The sequence below is a fragment of the Scyliorhinus torazame genome, chromosome 6, assembly GCF_047496885.1.
Source record: "Scyliorhinus torazame isolate Kashiwa2021f chromosome 6, sScyTor2.1, whole genome shotgun sequence".
NCBI lineage: Eukaryota > Metazoa > Chordata > Chondrichthyes > Carcharhiniformes > Scyliorhinidae > Scyliorhinus > Scyliorhinus torazame.
This window is the reverse complement of record NC_092712.1, coordinates 206,344,290-206,367,483: the sequence shown is the minus strand read 5'-3', so window position 1 is coordinate 206,367,483 and position 23,194 is coordinate 206,344,290. Positions and strand designations below refer to the sequence as shown.

At 47.0% G+C, this 23,194-nt stretch overlaps 1 protein-coding gene across 6 annotated transcripts in view; it reads left to right on the top strand.

Annotated features, from left to right (window-relative positions):
• Positions 1 to 23,194, top strand: part of LOC140425238 (DNA topoisomerase 2-beta-like) — a 254,600-nt gene that overhangs the window by 228,910 nt on the left and 2,496 nt on the right. For all 6 annotated transcript variants that reach the window (XM_072509323.1, XM_072509327.1, XM_072509325.1 and 3 more), the window contains 2 exons: positions 13,180 to 13,410; positions 13,494 to 13,585. In XM_072509323.1, coding sequence (XP_072365424.1) covers positions 13,180 to 13,410; positions 13,494 to 13,585 — 323 coding nt within the window. The remainder of the gene's footprint in view (positions 1 to 13,179; positions 13,411 to 13,493; positions 13,586 to 23,194) is intronic.

Below are 23,194 nucleotides of genomic sequence, written 5' to 3'. Positions count from 1 at the left end.
ATTTACATATTCACATTAACTCTTTGCACTACTGTGCCAACCTAAAATGTTAATTCCACATTTGTGTCGTCATGTGTGCTTTCTGACCTGCTGAGTGTTTTCAGCACGTTCTGTGTTTATTTCATTTCAGACTGATAGGTGGTTCCCGTTTTTTTTGTCAAAAGGCATATCTCAATTACAGATCTAAGTAACAAGTTATTTATAAGTAAACATCTCAAAGTGCGGAAATAAAATGACTCAATATTTATCTATATTCTGTGTACAGCAAGCTGTCAGCCACTGGTTCGTTGGTAATGCACATATTTCTTGAATCAGTTGGTTCAAAGCCTACATCAGAAATTTGAGCACTTTAAGCTTACACTTCAGCGAAGTATTAAGGAAGTGAGGTATTTTTGAGGTGCTATCTTTTAGATTAAAAATTTACAAAGGATTGCATTGGATATATAGCATTGGATATATAGCACAGGCCTAACCTGTCCATGCATGTGTTTATGTTCCATTCAGACCTCCCATCTTCCTTCATCTAAATCTGCCATTGTAGCCATCTATTTCCTTCTCCCTCAAACCTCCCCTTAAATGCAACCAAACTATTCACTCAAACCAATCCTTGCGGTAGCGAGTTCCACATTCGTAACACTTGTTGCTAAGAAGTTTCTTCTGAATTCCCGATTGAATATTTTGGTGATCGTCTTAGATTAATGGACTCTAGCTATGTTCTTCCCCACAAGAACAAAGAAATGTACAGCACAAGAACAGGCCCTTCAGCCCTCCAAGCCTGCGCCGACCATGCTGCCCGTTGAAACTAAAATCTTCTACACTTCCTGGGTCCGTATTCCTCTATTCCCATCCTATTCATGTATTTGTCAAGATGCCCCTTAAACGTCACTACTGTCCCTGCTTCCACCACCTCCTCTGGCAGAGAGTTCCAAGCACCCACTACCCTCTGTGTAAAAATCTCTTCACCCTCTCTAAGCCTCCACATCCTTCTGGTAGTGTGGCGACCAGAATTGAACACTCCTAGTGAGGCCTAACTAAGATTCTATACAGCTTATACTCACAAGTGGAAATGTTTTCTCTGTATCCACTCTGTCACAACGTTTCATAATTTTAAAGACCTCTATTAGGTCACTTCTCAGCCTTCCATTTTCAAGACTAAATAAAGTCGGCCTGTCTATCCTTCCCCGATATGTATACCCACATACTTCCGGTATCATCCTTGTACATTTTCTCTGCACCCTCTCCATTGCCTCTAAATCTTTTTTATAATATAGCTTTTATTGATGGAGTAACTTTTCGTTATTTAACTGCGGTTCCATCTGCCCTGCTAGATGCACATAAATGATACCTATCAAGGTGACAGGATATGTTGGTAAGACTGCTAAAAAAAACATACGGGATCGTTGGTTTTATAAACATAGTACAAAACACAAAGGATGCAATTGACCAGCTCCCAGGATCTACGTGGCTCACTACGCCTCGTGAGATCTAATGTGATCTTGCGAGACAACGCGATCACGTTTTGCCGAATCTGCATATTAGAGTGAGACAGCTAGTCCCATTCTAATATGCAGTTTCATGAGGTAATCGAGGCGTTGGTATCTATTACCTTCACTTCAGAGACCTCGGGCTAGCGCCGTTCAGTACTGGTCCCCACAAACGTGGACCAGGTGGAACGGTGCTTGTGGGGGTCTCCCAGCGGATCGGAGGCCCAAGGTGCTTGCCCTCTGGGCAGTGTGGTACCCTTGCTTTGCTAGTGCCAGCCTGGCATTGCCAAACTGCCAACATGGCATTTTTTTAGTGACGGGGATTGGGCAAGAGGGTGCCATGTACATGTGAGGTGGGGTGCGGACGCCATTATAGATGAGTTGGGGTTTTGGGAGGGGGGGTTCGGGGGTCCCATCCGGGGCGTCAAGATAAGGGATGCCATTTAAAAATGGCAACCCAATCACTCCCATCGCACCCTGCACTGAGGAGTTCCAGTGAACCGAACTCCGCAGTGCAGGAAATGGGACTAAATGCAGCCTCGGCTGCACGTTCCCCGCTGAGGCCCTGTAACTAACCGGAGTCGCATTAGATAGCATTGTGTTTCGTGCTGCTGCGAGCACCAGGAAGCACGCAGCTAAGCCCGCTCGCAATGGTACTCTGTTCCCATTTGGTTACATCGTGCCCAAAGGACACAATTCCCCCAAAAACTAACTAGATGCGCAACTCAGTCACCTCGTCGTGCTCGAGCGAGAGAGAGAGAGCGAGACGAGGCCGGTGAATAGCAGGAGAGGCCAAAAACGAGAACCGCTCTGGGCGTCGAATCCTTTGCGATGCAACTGGCCTGCTCCATAGGCAAAATTGGGATCCTGCCGTAGCGTGGCGAGAAACTAGTAATCGCCACTTTGTCCTATTTCCCTATAATTAACGGGAGCGACCCCATATCCAATGGCCTCAAGTGATCATGCGGGCGCCGATTAGTACTCCTTTTTAAAAACGTGAACCTGACAGAAAGGCGGCTATGGGGAGCCAAGGAGGTGAGTAGCCAGCTTCGCTCACAGGCAAAGAGCCCGGGGGCACTGGACTTGCCACCATGGGAGGTTAGGGCATCAAAGCTAGGGGGGCTCTGCTGTGGGGGGGGCAACCGCGCATGGCCCTGCCATGCCAACCCCTGGATCGTTTGTACCCGTTCCGGGGGCAAACCCTAGTCCCTTCCTGTCTGCCCCACTGACTGCGGAGACCCCAGGCCATGCAGCTGAAAGCTATTGCTAATAGAGAATTGGCAATCGCAGTTAAGTGAGCACTTTATAATCCAAAGTAGATTCCCGTGGGTGGGTGTGCCATTTAGCATGTGGGAGTTATTGCCTAGTATCCCAATCAGACCATGATACCTAGACACTGCCTGAACATTCCACCCCCCCCCCCCCCCTGCCTACCCTCAGTATCCTCTCAGTGATCCTGGACATGGTTAGCCTTGCTTGCTCTACTGCTGCGTCTAGGTATTTCCCCAGGATGCACATCGGAGTTGGAGGCAACCTGCTGCTTACCACATCCCATGGCAATCGATGCCACTGGTGGTCGTCCTCTGGGACCAGAGTGCCCTGGCGCATTTGAAGGCCGTGCCACCCTGTCGCAGGTGTGGATTGCGAGATGCGGCGGCGTCAGCCGGGTTGAACACGGCAGAGCTGGTGGCCACCATCGGCACTCTATGGACGGGTCCGGGTTGGCACCTAGCACCCCCTCCTCCCGGTTGATGCCCAAATGGCCCTGGGGTTCACCTCGGGATGGAGAGGCAGCTGGTTGGAGCCCCGGCAGCCCCAGCATCATTTGGCTCTGCTAGTGTCTGCACCATGATGTCGACACCCTCGGCGATGCTCCTCCGTGACTGGGACATGCTCTGCATAGCCTCGGCAATGCCCACTTGCAATTAGGACAAGCTCCGCAGCGCCATGGCTATTCCCATTTGAGACTGGGATATGTTGCGCAGCACCTCATCAAGTTCCGCCTGGTACTGGTTCATGTCCCCCAGCGAGTCGGAGAATCTACTGATGCCCTCAGCCATGGCCGTCGCTGACTGCGCCATGCCTTGGACATCTCTACTCATACTGCTGACATCGTGAACCAGGTTCTTCACTGCGTTCACCACTCAACCAGTGTTGGCCTTAATGTCACGCATTACCGGCACTATCTCCTGCTCCCGTGACCTCTTGGATTCCTCCAATAGGCTATGGACTTGCTGGAATGTCGCTGACATCCCCCTCTGAATATCACGACTGCACCATAACGTCTGCATCTGCTCCGGGTAAACCTGGTCCAGAGGCTCAGCATCTGACTGGGACCCATCTGGGTCCTGGGATCCAACAGACCTCGGACTGCTGTCTCGCCTGGGTGTTACGGCCTCCACCTGATGTGCCCCTGAATCCTGACTACCAACATTGCTCACTGAGGTGTGTTTCGCTTTGGTGGAGGGTAGGGATGACAGCTGTAACGCATGTATGGTGGCATCTTCGGAGCACTCCGAGGTGTTCTCCTGGTGGTGGTGGGGAAACCACTACAGATGGGCCAGCACCTTCGGCTGGAGGTCCTGTCGCAGAATGGACATGTGGTCAGCTGGAGGGATGGGTCATTCTGAATGTCATTACCCACTCGCATGTGACAGTCCATCTGGGTGGATCCTCACCTTTGCGCCGTGCGCTGAATCTCCTCGGCCACCACCGTAACCTCCAAGGCCCATTCCTCAAAGGTGGTGAGGATTCTGATGTCTGGCACCCCGCCACCAGTCGGGGCCTTCTCCCGACAGTCGTGGAACAGCTCCTCCTGTGGGTACAGATAGACTGCATCATTAGCTGCACGTTGGTCCACGCAGGGGGAGGTTCTGGGGGGGGTAGTTGAGGAGGAGGCTCGGGGTGGGGTGACATGCGTGGGCCAGGGAACGGCATGATGTTGGACGCGGGCGGTTCCAGGTGCAGTCATGTGGGGGGCTGTGCTAACTCATCCGTGCGGCCCGGTGTAGGTTGTTGGCATTCTTACGGCACTGGATGCTGGTCCGCTGCCTGAGCAGGTGGCTGCTGCCACTTCCTCCCAGGTGGCACTGGCTGCCCTGTGGCATACCCTCTGGGATGCTTGAGGGAACAGGGTGTCCCTCATGGCCTCAACTGCCTCTTGACGCCTCCCCAGGTCTGCATCCTCGAACCATGGGCCGGTCATTTTGGCGCCATGGCTGCGAAATGAGTGGGGCTGGTTGTGCAACAGCAGTTTTTGTGCTGTTCTACCTTGTTGACGGGGGCTGGCAACCTCGGTCCTGGCGAATCGGCTGGCGAGCCTTGATTTGCAGCGTGAAGCCTGTGTGGCCTCTTAAAGTGGTCTTTAAGTTGGATTGCGGTGGCGGTCTCGCCAGGCCGAGCGCCGGGAAGTGCGGCTGTTCCAGCTCGCTACCACACTTGGAAACATTTTAATTTAATCAGGCCCTAGATGTCATTTTGGGTGCGTTTAGCGGGGTGTTTCCTACCGACATTTTAGGTGAGATCCAGATCTGTATTCACCCATAATGGGCGCGATCGAACCAAATGGGAACAGAGACCCATAGTGAGAATGTTTAACCGCGTGTTTCCCAGCTTCACAGCTCCGAGAAACACAACACTTTTGCGCGACTCCGGTTAGATACGGGGCCTCGGGGGAATACAGCCAAGAGCGCACACAGTCCCTTGGGGCTGATTTAGCACAGTGGGCGAAACAGCTGGCTTGTAATGCAGAACAGTGCCAGCAGCGCGGGTTCAATTCCTGTACCGGCGCCCCAAACAGGTGCTGGAATGTGGCGACTAGTGGCTTTTCACAGTAACTTAATTGAAGCCTACTTGTGACAATAAACCATTATTATTACTATTATTATTCCAGCACTGTGGAGCAATGCTGGCCGAAAATCCTCAGTGCAGGAAGAGTTCGGGATGCCATTTTTAATTGGCTTTCCGTTTGGCACCTTGGCAGTGCCTCTGCCAGCTGGAAGTGCCACCTGGGCATCCCACCTGATCAACCCTCCGCCGATATATTTTCTTCAGAATAAATAGTAATGAGACTTAAGATAGACAAATTGAAGATATTCTGACTCGGTGTGTAAAAATAACTCAACGATTCATATCTAGCATTATCTGTCTTCAGAGAGATGGAAGAAGTATACATGTGAAAAATATGAATATCGGCCCACTGGGCGACTGTTACCCCTTTTTATCCCCTGCTCCCTTTTTGTAAACGGCCAGATGTGATAGCAAATCTACAGTCCTCTGGCACAACTTCCATTTTGAAAGATATTTGAAAGATTGGGTTCACAGGTGCTACAACTGTTCTGACTTCCGTGAGCTTTTTAGGATGCTTGCTTCAGGATCTGACATTTTTTTCGACTTTGGGAGCTCCTCCAATCATCTCCATCTATCTTTTTTATTATCCCATTTAATTTGGTTCTTCATTTGTCATCTGCCTCACTTTTAAGTCTCATTTTATTTTAATTTCTCAATTCAGCCAAGGTACTCGAGGCTTTTCTGCTAAATCTTTTTCCAAGTGCTTTTATCTTCGATTCACGTTCTTTCATTTACTTTGATAAATTAAACCTGGTTATGTTCTGTTACTGCTTCTAAGGTGCTTCAGTACCATTACTTGACTTGCTCAATTTTCTACAACAAGATACAACACTGCTTTGTTTGTTGGATTAAAAATATAAAGATTCAGAAAGTAGTCGTGGACACATTGTAGACACCCCTCACTTTGAATGTCACAGGCCAATCATGCCCATTCATCCTTGAGGGTTACAATTAGCCATCATAGAATCATAGAAAAGTTACAGCACAGAAGGAGGCCATTCAGCCCATCTTGTCCATTCGAGCCCGAGGACACCCAGGTGCCCTTTCTAATCCCACCTTCCTGCACCTGGTCCATATCCCTGCAGCTTACAGCACTTAAAGTGCAGATCCAGTTATCTTTTAAAAGAGTTTAGGTTCTCTGCCTCCACCACCAACTCGGGCAGCAAAACCCCAACTTCCACTACCCTCTGCGTAAGCAAATTCTTCCTCATGTCCCCTTTACACCTTCTACCACTTATCTTGAATCTATTTCCCCTGGTTCTAGAATTCTCCACCAAGCAAAACAATTTTATCCTGTCCACCCTATCACTTCTCATAATTTTGTACACCTCAATTAAGACACCACTCAGTCTCCTTCGTTCCAAGGAAAATAAATCCAACCTATTCAATCTCTTCTCGTAGCCACACTTTTCTAGCCCTGGCAACATTCTTGTAAACCTCGGCACTCTCTCTAGAGCAATAATGCCCTTCCTGTAATGTGGCAACCAAAACTGCTCACAATATTCCAGTGTGGCCTCACCAGTGTTTTATACAATTCTAACATTATATCCTTTGGTATTCTATACCTCTGCCAATGAAGAAGACCGTTCCATATACTTCCTTAACAACTTTGCCTACTTGAACTGCAGCCTTTAGGGACCTGTGTACCTGTACACCAAGATCTCTCACTTCATCTCCCCTCTTAGTATATTGAAAAAACATCCTTAGAACATCTGCTATCACCTCCCTGACCCCCTTCAGTAGCCTCGGATACAATCCATCTGGCCCTGGTGACTTATCAACTTTCAAGGATTTCAATCCTTTGAGTCCTTCCTCGCTCTTTATGATTATCCCATCCAGTATCTCTCAGTGTTCCTCCTGGACCACTATATCTGCATCATCCATTTCCTTTTGCGTCATCCATTTCCTTTGTAAACACAAAGACAAAATATTTATTTAAAATCCTTCCCAAAGCCTCTGCATCTACACACCAGTTCCCCTCGTCATCTCTGATAGGTCCACCTTTCTCCTTAACTAACCTTTTACCATTAATATATTGGTAAAACATCTTTGGGTTTTCATTAACTTTACGTGATAAGCTTTTTCCATGCCCTCTCTTTGATTTCCCTATTTCCTTTTTGACTTCATCCCTAGCTTTCTATACTCGTCTAGGCTAACTGCAGTGCTTAGTTCTTTATGCCGATCGTATGCTTTCCTTTTCTGTTTGATCTTCCCCTGTATTCCTCTAGACAACCGGGCGCCTAGATTTGGCAGTACCACTTTTTGGAGGGGAGAAGTCTACTTTGTACATTTAGGATCTCCTTTTATTGCTTCCCACTGGTTTTCCACAGATTTAACCTAGCAATGCTGGCCAGTCCATCTCAGCCAAGTCCCTTCTCATTTCTACAAAATTTGCCTTACCCCAGTTCAAAATTTTTACTCTTGCTTTATCCCTGTCCTTTTCCATGGTAATACTGAATCTAACTGAATTGTGATCTGGTCACCAACTGTCACTTCACCCACTTGCCCTTTATCTTTCCCCAAGACTAGGTTGAGAATTGCATCTCATCTCATTGGGTTTGTCATTAATTGGCTGCAAAAGTTTTCCAGGACACTGCATGGATTTTTCTCCCTCAGTTCCCCATATGTTATTTAAATCCCAGTTGATATTGGAATAGTTAAAGTCTCCTACTATTATTGTCCTCTTGTTCTTACAGGCAGAAATTTGCCTACATATTTGATCTTCTATCTCCCTTTCACTATTTGGGGGTCTATAGCATACTCTCAGTAGTGTGACTGCCACCTTTTTTATTTTGAAGTTCAACCCATAAAGCTTTGTTCATTGACCCATTTAGTATATCACCCCTTTTCGCAACTGGAATTGATTCCTTAACTATTAGTGCTACCCCCCCTCCTTTTTTATCTCCTCCTCTGACCTGCCTAAAAAATCTGTATCCAGGGATATTGAGCTGCCAATTTTGCCCCTCCTTCAGCCAGGGTTTTCGTTATAGCAATGACATCCTGCTGCCATGTGCTCTTAATTCATCTACCTGTGCTCTAAATTCATTACCTTGTTTGTAATACTCCTTCCATTGAAGTATAGACAGTTTAACCCCACCATTTTCCCTTGCTGGACATTTTTAAAACTTTGCTTCTCCTGTAATTCCAAGTCTATCATTACACCTTCTACATCACTAGCTAAAGTTCTACATCCATTTTCTGAATGTGACCTATCTGATACTTCTCCTGGGATCCCATGCCTCTGCCACACTAGTTTAAATACTCTCCAACAGAGTATTATGTGGCCCCATGCATTCCTACATTTTTTCTAATTTGTTTATATTTCTCTTCCTCCATATTTCCTTTCCAATGTTTAGTATTTGTAACTCCCAGTAGAGTTAGAGCTCCAATTTTATTCCTTAATTGTATTGAGGTAGATTCATTATTTGCACTCTCCTCTTATAAATTCTAGTGCGATAATAGACTCTTTGATTAACATTGTTACCCCATTTCATTGGCATATTTATTTATTTTTTCTTTGTTGTGTTGTTGAAGTTAACCGAAGTTTAAGACATGGCAGGAGATCTCAGACCCGTGTCATGCTCCCCGTGTGCGATGTGGGAGCTCAGGGACACGTCCACTGTCCCTGGCTCCTTCATGTGCAAGATGTGTGTCCAGTTGCAGCTCCTGTTAGACCGCTTGACGGCTCTGGAGCTGCGGATGGACTCACTTTGGAGCATCCGCGATGCTCAGGATGTCGTGGATAGCCCGTTTCGCGAGTTGGTCACACCGCAGGTGAAAGGTACCGAGGGAGATAGTAAATGGGTGACCAAAAGACAGAGCAAGAGTAGGAAGGCAGTGCAGTTGTCCTCTGCGGTCATCTCCCTGCAAAACAGATATACCGCTTTGGATACTGTTGAGGGAGATGGCTCACCAGGGGAAGGCAGCAGCAGCCAGGTTCATGGCACCGTGGCTGGCTCTGCTGCGCAGCTGGGCAGGAAGAAGAATGGCAGGGCTATAGTGATAGGGGACTCAATTGTAAGGGGAATAGACAGGCGGTTCTGCGGACGCAATCGAGACTCCAGGATGGTATGTTGCCTCCCTGGTGCAAGGGTCAAGGATGTCTTGGAGCGGCTGCAGGACATTCTGCGGGGTGGGGGGGTTGAACAGCCAGCTGTCGTGGTGCACATAGGCACCAACGATATAGGTAAAAAACGGGACGAGGTCCTACAAGCTGAATTTAGGGAGCTAGGAGTTAAACTAAAAAGTAGGACCTCAAAGGTAGTAATCTCAGGATTGCTACCAGTGCCACGGGCTAGTCAGAGTAGGAATGTCAGGATAGAGAGGATGAATACGTGGCTCGAGAGATGGTGCAAGAGGGAGGGATTCAAATTCCTGGGACATTGGAACCGGTTCTTGGGGAGCTGGGACCAGTACAAACTGGACGGTCTGCACCTGGGCAGGACTGGAACCAATGTCCTAGGGGGGTGTTTGCTAGAGCTGTTGGGGAGAGTTTAAACTAATGTGGCAGGGGGGTGGGAACTGATGCAGGAAGTTGGAAGGTAGTAAAACAGGGACAGAAATAAAAGGCAGTAAGGGGGAAAGTGTAAGGCAGAGAAGCCATAGTCAAAAATCAAAAAGGGCGACAGTACAAGGTACAGTGACTGAAGGGAGCTCAGTGAATAGGACCAGGAATATTAAAAGAAATAAAACGGGAAGTGAAAACATTAATGGTAAGCGACGCGGCAGGTTGTTACAGGAAGATATCGGTTCGACAACAAGGAAAATTAGGAGAAAGGTTAAGAGGAAATATAACTTAGGAGAGGCTACTGATCGAGGTGTTAAGATTCAGAACAGAGGTAAAAAAGCCAACATAAGTGTACTTTACCTGAATGCTCGTAGTATTCGGAATAAGGTAAATTAGTTGATGGCGCAAATCATCGTGAATGACTATGATTTAGTGGCCATTACTGAAACATGGTTAAAGGATGGTCACGACTGTGAGTTAAATATCCGAGGGTATCAAACTTTTCGGAAGGACAGAGTGGATGGTAAGGGAGGTGGTGTAGCTCTGTTATTTAAGGATGACATCCAGGCAACAGTAAGGGATGACATTGGTGCTATGGAGGATAAGGTTGAATCCATTTGGGTGGAAATCAGGAATAGTAAGGCAAAAAAGTCACTGATAGGAGTAATCTGTAGGCCACCAAATAGTAACATTATGGTGGGGCAGGCAATAAACAAAGAAATAACAGATGCATGTAGAAATGGTACAGCAGTTATCATGGGGGATTTTAATCTACATGTTGATTGGTTTAACCAGGTCGGTCAAGGCAGCCTTGAGGAGGAGTTTATGGAATGTATCCGCGATAGTTTCCTAGAACAGTATGTAATGGAACCTACGAAGGAACAAGCAGTCCTAGATCTGGTCCTGTGTAATGAGACAGGATTGATTCAGGATCTCATAGTTAGGGATCCTCTCGGAAGGAGCGATCACAATATGGTGGAATTTAAAATACAGATGGAGGGTGAGAAGGTAAAATCAAGCACTAGTGTTTTGTGCTTAAACAAAGGAGATTACAATGGGATGAGAGAAGAACTAGCTAAGGTAGACTGGGAGCAAAGACTTTATAGTGAAACAGCTGAGGAACAGTGGAGAACCTTCCAAGTGATTTTTCACAGTGCTCAGCAAAGATTTATACCAACAAAAAGGAAGGACGGTAAAAGGAGGGAAAATCGACCGTGGATATCTAAGGAAATAAGGGAGAGTATCAAATTGAAGGAAAAAGCATACAAAGTAGCAAAGATCAGTGGGAGACTAGAGGACTGGGAAATCTTTAGGGGGCAACAGAAAGCTACTAAAAAAGCTATAAAGAAGAGTAAGATAGATTATGAGAGTAAACTTGCTCAGAATATAAAAACAGATTGTAAAAGTTTCTACAAATACGTAAAACAAAAAAGAGTGGCTCAGGTAAATATTGGTCCTTTAGAGGATGAGAAGGGAGATTTAATAATGGGAGATGAGGAAATGGCTGAGGAACTGAACATGTTTTTTGTGTCGGTCTTCACAGTGGAAGACACAAATAACATGCCAGTGACTGATGGAAATGAGGCTATGACAGATGAGTACCTTGAGAGGATTGTTATCACCAAGGAGGTAGTGATGGGCAAGCTAATGAGGCTATAGGTAGACAAGTCTCCTGGACCTGATGGAATGCATCCCAGAGTGCTAAAAGAGATGGCTAGGGAAATTGCAAATGCACTAGTGATAATTTACCAAAATTCACTAGACTCTGGGGTGGTCCCGGCGGATTGGAAATTAGCAAACGTGACACCACTGTTTAAAAAAGGAGGTAGGCAGAAAGCGGGTAATTATAGGCCAGTGAGCTTAACTTCGGTAGTAGGGAAGCTGCTGGAATCTATCATCAAGGAAGAAATAGCGAGGCATCTGGATGGAAATTGTCCCATTGGACAGACGCAGCATGGGTTCATAAAGGGCAGGTCGTGCCTAACTAATTTAGTGGAATTTTTTGAGGACATTAACAGTGCGGTAGATAACGGGGAGCCAATGGATCTGGTATATCTGGATTTCCAGAAAGCCTTTGACAAGGTGCCACATAAAAGGTTGTTGCATAAGATAAAGATGTATGGCATTAAGGGGAAAGTAGTAGCATGGATAGAGGATTGGTTAATTAATAGAAAGCAAAGAGTGGGGATTAATGGGTGTTTCTCTGGTTGGCAATCAGTAGCTAGTGGTGTCCCTCAGGGATCAGTGTTGGGCCCACAACTGTTCACAATTTACATAGATGATTTGGAGTTGGGGACCAAGGGCAATGTGTCCAAGTTTGCAGACGACACTAAGATAAGTGGTAAAGCAAAAAGTGCAGAGGATACTGGAAGTCTGCAGAGGGATTTGGATAGGCTAAGTGAATGGGCTAGGGTCTGGCAGATGGAATACAATGTTGACAAATGTGAGGTTATCAATTTTGGTAGGAATAACAGCAAAAGGGATTATTATTTAAATGATAAAATATTAAAACATGCTGCTGTGCAGAGAGACCTGGGTGTGCTAGTGCAGGAGTCGCAAAAAGTTGGTTTTCAGGTGCAACAGGTGATTAAGAAGGCAAATGGAATTTTGGCTTTCATTGCTAGAGGGATGGAGTTTAAGACTAGGGAGGTTCTGCTGCAATTGTATAAGGTGTTAGTGAGGCCACAGCTGGAGTATTGTGTTCAGTTTTGGTCTCCTTACTTGAGAAAGGACGTACTGGCACTGGAGGGTGTGCATCGAGATTCACTAGGTTAATCCCAGAGCTGAAGGGGTTGGATTACGAGGAGAGGTTGAGTAGACTGGGACTGTACTCGTTGGAATTTAGAAGGATGAGGGGGGATCTTATAGAAACATATAAGATTATAAAGGGAATAGATAGGATAGATGCGGGCAGGTTGTTTCCACTGGCGGGTGAAAGCAGAACTAGGGGGCATAGCCTCAAAATAAGGGGAAGTAGATTTAGGACTGAGTTTAGGAGGAACTTCTTCACCCAAAGGGTTGTGAATCTATGGAATTCCTTGCCCAGTGAAGCAGTAGAGGCTCCTTCATTAAATGTTTTTAAGATAAAGATAGATCGTTTTTTGAAGAATAAAGGGATTAAGGGTTATGGTGTTCGGGCTGGAAAGAGGAGCTGAGTCCACAAAAGATCAGCCATGATCTCATTGAATGATGGAGCAGGCTCGAGGGGCCAGGTGGCCTACTCCTGGTTCTTATGTTCAAATTTCCCATACTTTTTCTTCTGTACCCCACCTTAATATTTGTTTTAATTTTGCATCCGTCTATAAATGTTTACAATTAAATCATTCCTTTTGTATCCAGCTGCAAAAAAAACACCCAGCACTGATGGTACACCCAAGCCGAAGCGACCACCTAAACCAAAGAAATCAGAGCATGTTGATTCTGACTCTGATTTTGGCTGTGGAATTCCAAAAAAGGCAACACCAGCAAAGCGGAAGCAGTTGCCTAAACCTAAGAAAGCAGAATTTGTTGACTCTGATTCCGAATCAGACTTGGGCTTTGGAATGTCAAAGAAATCAGGAGCAGCAAAAGGTATGCGTGACTTCTGTACTAAAAGAACAGTTACCATGGTATATTAAAATTTCTCTTTCTGATGATGAAAATTTACATCACAGGGAAAAGTCGAGGAAAGAAGAGAAAACAATCTGGCTCTGAAGATGATGAATATTCTCCTGTGAAGAAGCCTAATAAATCATCAGCAAGCAAGGTTTGTACTTAATATTGCTATATTACGAGATTGCCAGGATGGGGGCAGCATGGTAGCATAGTGGTTAGCACAGTTGCTTCACAGCTCCAGGGTCCCAGGTTCCATTCCCGGTTTGTGTCACTGCGGAGTTTGCACGTTCTCCCCGTATGTGCGTGGGTTTCCTCCGGGTGCTCCGGTTTCCTCCCACAGTCCAAAGATGTGCAGGTTAGGTGGATTGGCAATGCATAAAAGGTTAAATGGGGGCTACGGGGGTAGGGCAAAGACGTGGGCTTGAGTAGAGTGCTCTTTGTAAGGGCCGGTGCAGACTCAATGGGCCAAATGGCCTCCTTCTGCACTGTAAATTCTATGATTACAAAGATTTTCTGTAATTTTTTTTTCAAAGCTTATTGATGTGTCAATTCTACGCCTAGAAATAAACAAATAATAGTAAATTTTCAAACTGTAATGTGGGTGGACCTTATAAACAAAATGACCCAGAACTTGTCTATAAACACCGACAGAAATTATATTTGTTACACAAATGACTGTCATAGCATTTACAAATGTGAGGTAATAACCATCTCCAATAAGAGAGACAATCACCACCTGCACTTGACATTCAATTGCATGCCATTGCCAACTAGCCAACCATCAACATCCCAGAGGTCAACAATAACTGAACCAGACCAGCCACATACATTGCTGTGGATGCTAGAACATATCAAAAGTCAGATTTAACAGTGAGTGACTCACCTCCTGACATCCCAGAACCTCTCCACCTCCTCCATACTCTCCACTTGCCAGGATGGGTGCAGCTTCAACAATATAAAAGCTTTATACTATCCTAGACAAATAGTCCGCTTGATTAGCATCCATTTACTGACATCTACTCAACACCATTAATATATGCTGGTTGCAATGTGTACTGCCATCAAGATGCTTTGCAGCAAATTTCAAAGGGTTCTTTGGAGAAACATCCAAAACCTCTCACCACCGCCTAATAGGACAAGGACAACAGATGTATGGGAACAGTAGCACTTCCAGGTTTCTCATAATGCCACACACTGTCTTGGAGATAGGTCAGCATTCTTTCATTGTTTCTGAGTCAAAGTTCTGCATAATAGCCTTGTGCGGGCACCTTCCTCTCACAAACTCAGATGGTCCACCACCATTTCCCAAATGTAGCTAGGCATGGGCAATAATTGCCCGCCTTGCTACTGACACCCACACCCTTACAAATGATATAAAAGATAAAGAATAACAAAATATGGAGGCCTTCATGTCTCTATTTTAAATGCTGCAAATGTATTTGGCCATTTGAGACAGCGTCCTCAGCCGTGTCCGTGATTTTTATCACCCAGGCTTTTGGATCATTCCTTTTAACATATGGAAATATGAATTGGGAGCAGGAGTACACCACTTGGCTCTTCGAGCACGCTCCACCATTCAAAACAATCATGGCTGATCTGGTTGGAACTGCAATTCTACATTCCCACCTTGTCCCAATGATTTTTCACTGCCTTGCTTATCAAGAATCTATCTAGCTCTGCCTTAAAAATATTCAGAGACTCTGCTTCCACCGCCTTTTGAAGAAGAGTTCCAAAGACTCTCAATTTTCTGAAAGAAAAGATTTATCCTCATCTCTGTCCCAAATGGGCGACACCTTATTTTTAAACAATGCCCCTTAGAGCTAGATTCTCACAAAAGAGGAAACATCATCTCCATAATTGACCCTGTGAAGCCTCTTCAGGATCATATGTTTCAATCAAATCACCTCTAATTCTTCTAAACTCCAGCGATACAAGCCTAGTGTGTCGAACCTTTCCTCATTAGACAGCCTTCTCAATCCAGGTATTAGTCTAGGGTGGCACAGTGGTTAGCACTGCCGCCTCACAGCGCCAGGGACCCGTGTTCAATTCCGACCTTGGGTTTCTGAGTGGAGTTTGTACCTTCTCCCTGTGTCTGCGTGGGTTTCCTCCTGGTACTCGTTCCTCCCACAGTCCAAAAATGTGCAGGTTAGGTGGACTGGCCATGCTAAATTGCCCCTTAGTGTCCAGGGATGTGCAGGGTAGGTTATGGGGTTATAGGGCCTGGTGGATAGGTGTGTGGACATGGGTAGAGTGCACATTTGAAGGGTCGGTGCAGTCTTGATCAGACAAATGGCCCCTGAACTGTAGGGATTCTATGAAACTTCTCTGAAATGCTTCCAATGCATTTACATCCTTTGTTAAATAAGGAGACCAATACTCCAGATGTGATCTCACTAATGCCCTGTACAACTGAAGTATAACCTCCATACTTATATATTCAATTCCACTTGCAATAAATTATAACATTCTATTATCTTTCCTAATTACTCACTGTACGTCCATACCAGCCTTTTGTAATTCATGCACCAGAACACCAAGATCCCTCTGCATCTCCGAGCTCAGCAACCTCTCACCATTTAAATAACATGTTTATTTTTTATCATTCCTGACAAAATGGACAATTTCACACTTGTACTTATTGTTCCAGGTCTTTACTCACTCACTTAATGTATCTATATCTTTATATAGCCTCCTTGCATCCTTTTCACATCAATCTTTGTGTCATGAGCAAATTTAGCAACCAAACCTTCGGTCTCTCCATCTGAATCACTTAAATAATTGTAAAAATGTTGAGGCTCCAACAATAATCCCTGTGGCACACCACTTATTACATCTTGCCAAATAGGAAATAACTCGGCTATGCCTATACTCTGTTTCCTGTTAGCTAGCCAATCTTCTATTCATGCCAATACGGTACCCCCTACACCATGAGCTTTTAATTTTCACAACCTTTGATGTGGCACCTTATCAAATGCCTTCTGAAAATCTAAATGCAGTACATCCTCTGGTTCCCCATTATCTACAGCATATGTTACTTCTTCATGTAACTCCATAAACAGGCAGCACGGTAGCATGGTGGTTAGCACAATTGCTTCACAGCTCCAGGGTCCCAGGTTCGATTCCCGACTTGGGTCACTGTCTGTGTGGAGTCTGCACGTTCTCCCCGTGTGTGCGTGGCTTTCCTCCGGGTGCTGCGGTTTCCTCCCACAGTCCAAAGATGTGCAGGTTAGGTGGATTGGCCATGCTAAATTGCCCTTAGTGTCCAAAATTGCTCTTAGTGTTGGGTGGAGTTACTGGGTTATGGGGATAGGGTGGAGGTGTGGGCTTAGGTAGGGTGCTCTTTCAAAGAGCCGGTGCAGACTCGATGGGCCGAATGGCCTCCTTCTGCACTGTAAATTCTATGATAAATTGGTTAAACATGATTTCCCTTTCACAAAACTATGTTTTTTTTATATAAATATTTTATTGAAAATTTTTGGTCAACCAACACAGTACATTGTGCATCCTTTACACAATATTATAACAACACAAATAACAATGACCTATTTTATAAACAAAAAATGAATAAATAATAAATAACAAAAATGAAAACTAACCCTAATTGGCAACTGCCTTATCACAAGTAACACTCTCCAAAAATATAATTTAACAGTCCAATATATAATTATCTGTCGCAACGACCTATACATATTATACAGTATTAATTAACAACCCTGAGAGTCCTTCTGGTTCCTTCGTGATCACCACCGGGAGGCACTGAAACACAAAGAGGAATCTCGGGAGGACCACCATCTTAACCGCCTGCACCCTCCCTGCCAGTGACAGGGATACCATATCCCATCTCTTGAAATCCTCCTCCATTTGTTCCACCAACCGCGTTAAATTTAACCTATGCAATGTGCCCCAATTCTTGGCTATCTGGATCCCCAGGTAACGAAAGTCCCTTGTTACCTTCCTCAACGGTAGGTCCTCTATTTCTCTACTCTGCCCCCCTGGATGCACCACAAACAACTCACTTTTCCCCATGTTCAATTTATACCCTGAAAACTCCCCAAGTATCCGCATTATTTCTGGCATCCCCTCCGCCGGGTCTGCCACGTATAGTAGCAAATCGTCCGCATACAAAGATACCCGGTGTTCTTCTCCTCCTCTAAGTACTCCCCTCCACTTCTTGGAACCCCTCAACGCTATCGCCAGTGCAAACAATAATGGGGACAGAGGGCATCCCTGCCTTGTCCCTCTATGGAGCCGAAAATATGCAGATCCCCGTCCATTCGTGACCACGCTCGCCATCGGGGCCCTATACAACAACTGCACCCATCTAACATACCCCTCTCCAAAACCAAATCTCCTCAACACCTCCCACAAATAATCCCACTCCACTCTATCAAATGCTTTCTCGGCATCCATCGCCACTACTATCTCCGTTTCCCCCTCTGGTGGGGCCATCATCATTACCCCTAACAGCCTCCGTATATTCGTGTTCAGCTGTCTCCCCTTCACAAACCCAGTTTGGTCCTCGTGGACCACCCCCGGGACATATTCCTCTATTCTCATTGCCATTACCTTGGCCAGGATCTTGGCATCTACATTTAGGAGGGAAATAAGTCTATAGGACCAGCATTGTAGCGGGTCCTTTTCCTTCTTTAAGAGAAGCGATATCGTTGCTTCAGACATAGTCGGGGGCAGTTGTCCCCTTTCCTTTGCCTCATTAAAGGTCCTCGTCAATACCGGGGAGAGCAAGTCCACATATTTTCTATAGAATTCGACTGGGAATCCATCTGGTCCCGGGGCCTTTCCCGCCTGCATGCTCCTAATTCCTTTCACCACTTCTTCTACCTCGATCTGTGCTCCCAGTCCCACCCTTTCCTGCTCTTCCACCTTGGGAAATTCCAGCCGATTCAAGAAGCCCATCATTCTCTCCCTCCCATCCGGGGGTTGAGCTTCATATAATTTTTTATAAAATGTCTTGAACACTCCATTCACTCTCTCCGCTCCCCGCTCCATCTCTCCTTCCTCATCCCTCACTCCCCCTATTTCCCTCGCTGCTCCCCTTTTCCTCAATTGGTGTGCCAGCAACCTGCTCGCCTTCTCCCCATATTCGTACTGTACACCCTGTGCCTTCCTCCATTGTGCCTCTGCAGTGCCCGTAGTCAGCAAGTCAAATTCTACATGTAGCCTTTGCCTTTCCCTGTACAGTCCCTCCTCCGGTGCTTCCGCATATTGTCTGTCCACCCTCAAGTTCTTGCAGCATCCGCTCCCGTTCCTTACTCTCCTGCTTCCCTTTATGTGCCCTTATTGATATCAGCTCCCCTCTAACCACCGCCTTCAGCGCCTCCCAGACCACTCCAACCTGGACCTCCCCATTATCATTGAGTTCCAAGTACTTTTCAATGCACCCCCTCACCCTTAGACACACCCACTCATCTGCCATTAGTCCCATGTCCATTCTCCAGGGTGGGCGCCATCCTGTTTCCTCCCCTATCTCCAAGTCCACCCAGTGTGGAGCGTGATCCGAAATGGCTAAAGCCGTATACTCCGTTCCCCTCACCTTCGGGATCAACGCCCTTCCCAGCACAAAAAAGTCTATTCGCGAGTAGACTTTATGGACATAGGAGAAAAACGAGAACTCCTTACTCCTAGGTCTGCTAAATCTCCACGGGTCTACACCTCCCATCTGCTCCATAAAATTTTTAAGTACCTTGGCTGCTGCCGGCCTCCTTCCAGTCCTGGACTTCGACCTATCCAGCCCTGGTTCCAACACCGTATTAAAATCTCCCCCCATTATCAGCTTTCCCATCTCTAGGTCCGGAATGCGTCCTAGCATCCGCCTCATAAAATTGGCATCATCCCAGTTCGGGGCATATACGTTTACCAAAACCACCGTCTCCCCCTGTAGCCACTCACCATCACGTATCTGCCCCCGTTATCCGCCACTATAGTCTTTGCCTCGAACATTACCCGCTTCCCCACTAATATAGCCACCCCCCTGTTTTTCGCATCTAGCCCCGAATGGAACACCTGCCCCACCCATCCTTTGCGTAGCCTAACCTGGTCTATCAGTTTCAGGTGCGTTTCCTGTAACATAACCACATCTGCCTTAAGTTTCTTAAGGTGTGCGAGTACCCGTGCCCTCTTTATCGGCCCGTTCAGCCCTCTCACGTTCCACGTGATCAGCCGGGTTGGGGGGCTTCCTACCCCCCCCCCCCCCCCCCCCCCCCCCTTGTCGATTGGCCATCCCCTTTTTCCAGCTCCTCACCCGGTTCCCACGCAGCTGTATCTCCCCCAGGGGGTGCCCCCCCGCCCATCCCCTCCCATACCAGCTCCCCCCTCTCCCCAGCAGCAGCAACCCAGTAATTCCCCCCTTCCACCCCCCCCCCGCTAGATCCCCCGCTAGCGTAATTACTCCCCCCATGTTGCTCCCAGAAGTCAGCAAACTCTGGCCGACCTCGGCTTCCCCCCCGTGACCTCGGCTCGCACCGTGCGACGCCCCCTCCTTCCTGCTTCTCTATTCCCGCCATGATTATCATAGCGCGGGAACCAAGCCCGCGCTTCTCCCTTGGCCCCGCCCCCAATGGCCAACGCCCCATCTCCTCCACCTCCCCTCCTCCCCCCATCACCACCTGTGGAAGAGAGAAAAGTTACCACATCGCAGGATTAGTACATAAAACTCCTCTTTCCCCCCTTTTTAACCCCCCTCTTCGCCCCCCACATTCGCCCCACCACTTTGTTCAAACGTTCTTTTTAATAACCCGCTCATTCCAGTTTTTCTTCCACAATAAAAGTCCACGCTTCATCCGCCGTCTCAAAGTAGTGGTGCCTCCCTCGATATGTGACCCACAGTCTTGCCGGTTGCAGCATTCCAAATTTTATCTTTTTATGAAGCACCGCCTTGGCCCGATTAAAGCTCGCCCTCCTTCTCGCCGCCTCCGCACTCCAGTCTTGATAAACGCGGATCACCGCGTTCTCCCATTTACTGCTCCGAGTTTTCTTTGCCCATCTAAGGACCATTTCTCTATCCTTAAAACGGAGGAATCTCACCACTATGGCTCTGGGAATTTCTCCTGCTCTCGGTCCTCGCGCCATCACTCGGTATGCTCCCTCCACTTCCAACGGACCCGCCGGGGCCTCCGCTCCCATTAACGAGTGCAGCATCGTGCTCACCTATGCCCCGACGTCCGCTCCCTCCGCACCTTCAGGAAGACCAAGAATCCTCAGGTTGTTCCTCCTTGCGTTGTTCTCCAGTGCCTCCAACCTTTCCACACATCGTTTCTGATGTGCCTCATGCGTCTCCGTCTTCACCACCAGGCCCTGTACGTCGTCCTCATTCTCGGCTGCCTTTGCCTTCACGACCCGAAGCTCCCGCTCCTGGGTCTTTTGTTCCTCCTTTAGCCCTTCGATCGCCTGTAGTATCGGGGCCAACAGCTCTTTCTTCATTTCCTTTTTGAGCTCTTCCACACAGCATTTCAAGAACTCTTGTTGTTCAGGGCCCCATGTTAAACTGCCACCTTCTGACGCCATCTTGGTTTTTGCTTGCCTTCCTTGCCGCTGTTCTAAAGGATCCACTGCAATCCGTCCACTTTCTCCTCCTTTTTTCATCCGTATCCAGGGGGGATTCCCTTCTGGTTTACCGCACAGTGTTTTTAGCCGTCAAAATTGCCGTTGGGGCTCCTATCAAGAGCCCAAAAGTCCGTTTCACCGGGAGCTGCCGAAACGTGCGACTCAGCTGGTCATCGCCGCACCCGGAAGTCTTCACAAAACTATGTTGACTCTGCCTGATTACCTTGAATTTTTCCAAGTGCCCTGCTGTCATATCTTTAATAATAGTTTGTAACATTTTCCTTATGGCAGATGTTAAGTTAACCGGCCTGTGGTTTCCTGCATACTGTCTCTCAACCTTTTTGAATAAATGAGTTACATTTTCTATTTTTACCTTCCCCAAATCCAGTGCATTTTGGAAAATTAAATCCAACTCGTCCACTACCTCACTGGCCACTTCTTTTAATATAATAATAATATACTAATCTTTATCAGTGTCACAAGTAGACATTTCATTAACACTGCACTGAAGTTACTGTGAAAATTCCCTAGTCACCACACTACAGCGCCTGTTCGGGTACACTGAGGGAGAATTCAGAATGACAATTCACCTAACAATCACGTCTTTCGGGATTTGTGGGAGGAAACCGGAGCACCCGGAGGAAACTCACGCAGACATGGGAAGAGTGTGCAGACACCACACAGACAGTGACCAAGCCTGGAATTGAACCGAGTCCCTGACGCTGTGAAGCAACAGTGCGAGCCACTGTGCTATCTTGCCACCCATAGGATAAAGTTCATCAGGACCCAGGGACTTGTCAGCCTGCAGTAACAACAATTTTTTCAGTACCATTTCCCTGGTGATTGTAATTTCCTTGGTTCCTCCCTCTCTTCCATTTCCTGATTTACAGCTATTTCTGTGATGTTATTTATACCTGCTATAGTGAAGACCGATGCACAATACTGGTCCAATTCATCTTCCGTCGTCTTAATTTCCATTATTTATTCCCTAGGCCCACTTTCTACAGGACCAACTCTCAATTTGTTAACTCTTTTCTAATTGCCCGCCTTGCGACTGACACCCACGTCCTTACAAATGATATAAAAGATAAAGAATAACAAAATATGGAAGCCTTCATGTCTCTATTTTAAATGCTGCAAATGTATTTGTGGCCATTTGAGACAGCTTCCTCAGCCGTGTCCGTGATTTTTATCAGCCAGGCTTTTGGATCATTCCTTTTCTAACAAATACCTATAGAAACTCTTACTATCTATCTTTCTATTTATAGCTAGCTTTCTCTCGTACCCTAATTTCTCCCTTCTTTCAGCCTTTATTTGATATTCTTTGTATTCTGTCCAATCTTCTGACCTGCCACCCATCTTTATGCAGTTATATGCTTTTTCTTTATATTTGATGCTGTCTTTTACTTTTTTAGTTAGGCGCGATGGTGGGTCTTCACCAGAATATTTATTTCTTTTTGTAATGTATCTATTCTGTGTATTCTGAAATGTCCCCTTAAATCTCTAGATTTAATAGATAAGGTCACTATTGACCTTATTCCTTAACCCAGGCTTATCTAACCTTTTCACTTGGGGCACAGGGGACATATTTCCAATTTCTTCTCACTCAAGAGGCCGGTGAACAAATTTCAGAACGATGTGGGGTGAGATTCTCCAACCCCCCCCCTGCCGGGTAGGAGAATCCCGGGGGGTGGTGCGAATCCCGCCCCGACACCGACTGCCATATTCTCCGGCGGCGTTTTTCGGGTGGGGCGGGATTACCACTACGCTGGTCGGGGGCCGTTGGCAGCTGGCGAATCTCCGGGCCCCGATGGGCCGAGCGGCCGTCCATAGGCCAGCATGAATCACTCAACTCACACACCGGCGGGACCTGGCAGGTCAGTCTGCGTGGCCGGTCCTCCGGGGGGGGGTCCCCACGGTAGCCTGCCCGCAATCAGGGCCCACCGGTCTGCGGGCGGGCTTGTTCCGTGGGGGCACTTCTTTCTTCCGCTCCGGCCCCTTTGGGCTCCACCATGGCTGGAGCGGAGAAGAGAACCCCCCGTGCATGCGCCAAAATACGCCGGCCGGTCTGCGCATGCACGGGATCACGCCAGCCGTTCTGCGCATGCGCGAGATCACGCCATCCCTTCGGCGCATGCGGGAACTCCCTCCTGCGCCAGCTGGAACGGCACCAACCCCTCCGCCGTGGACACTTTTGGGG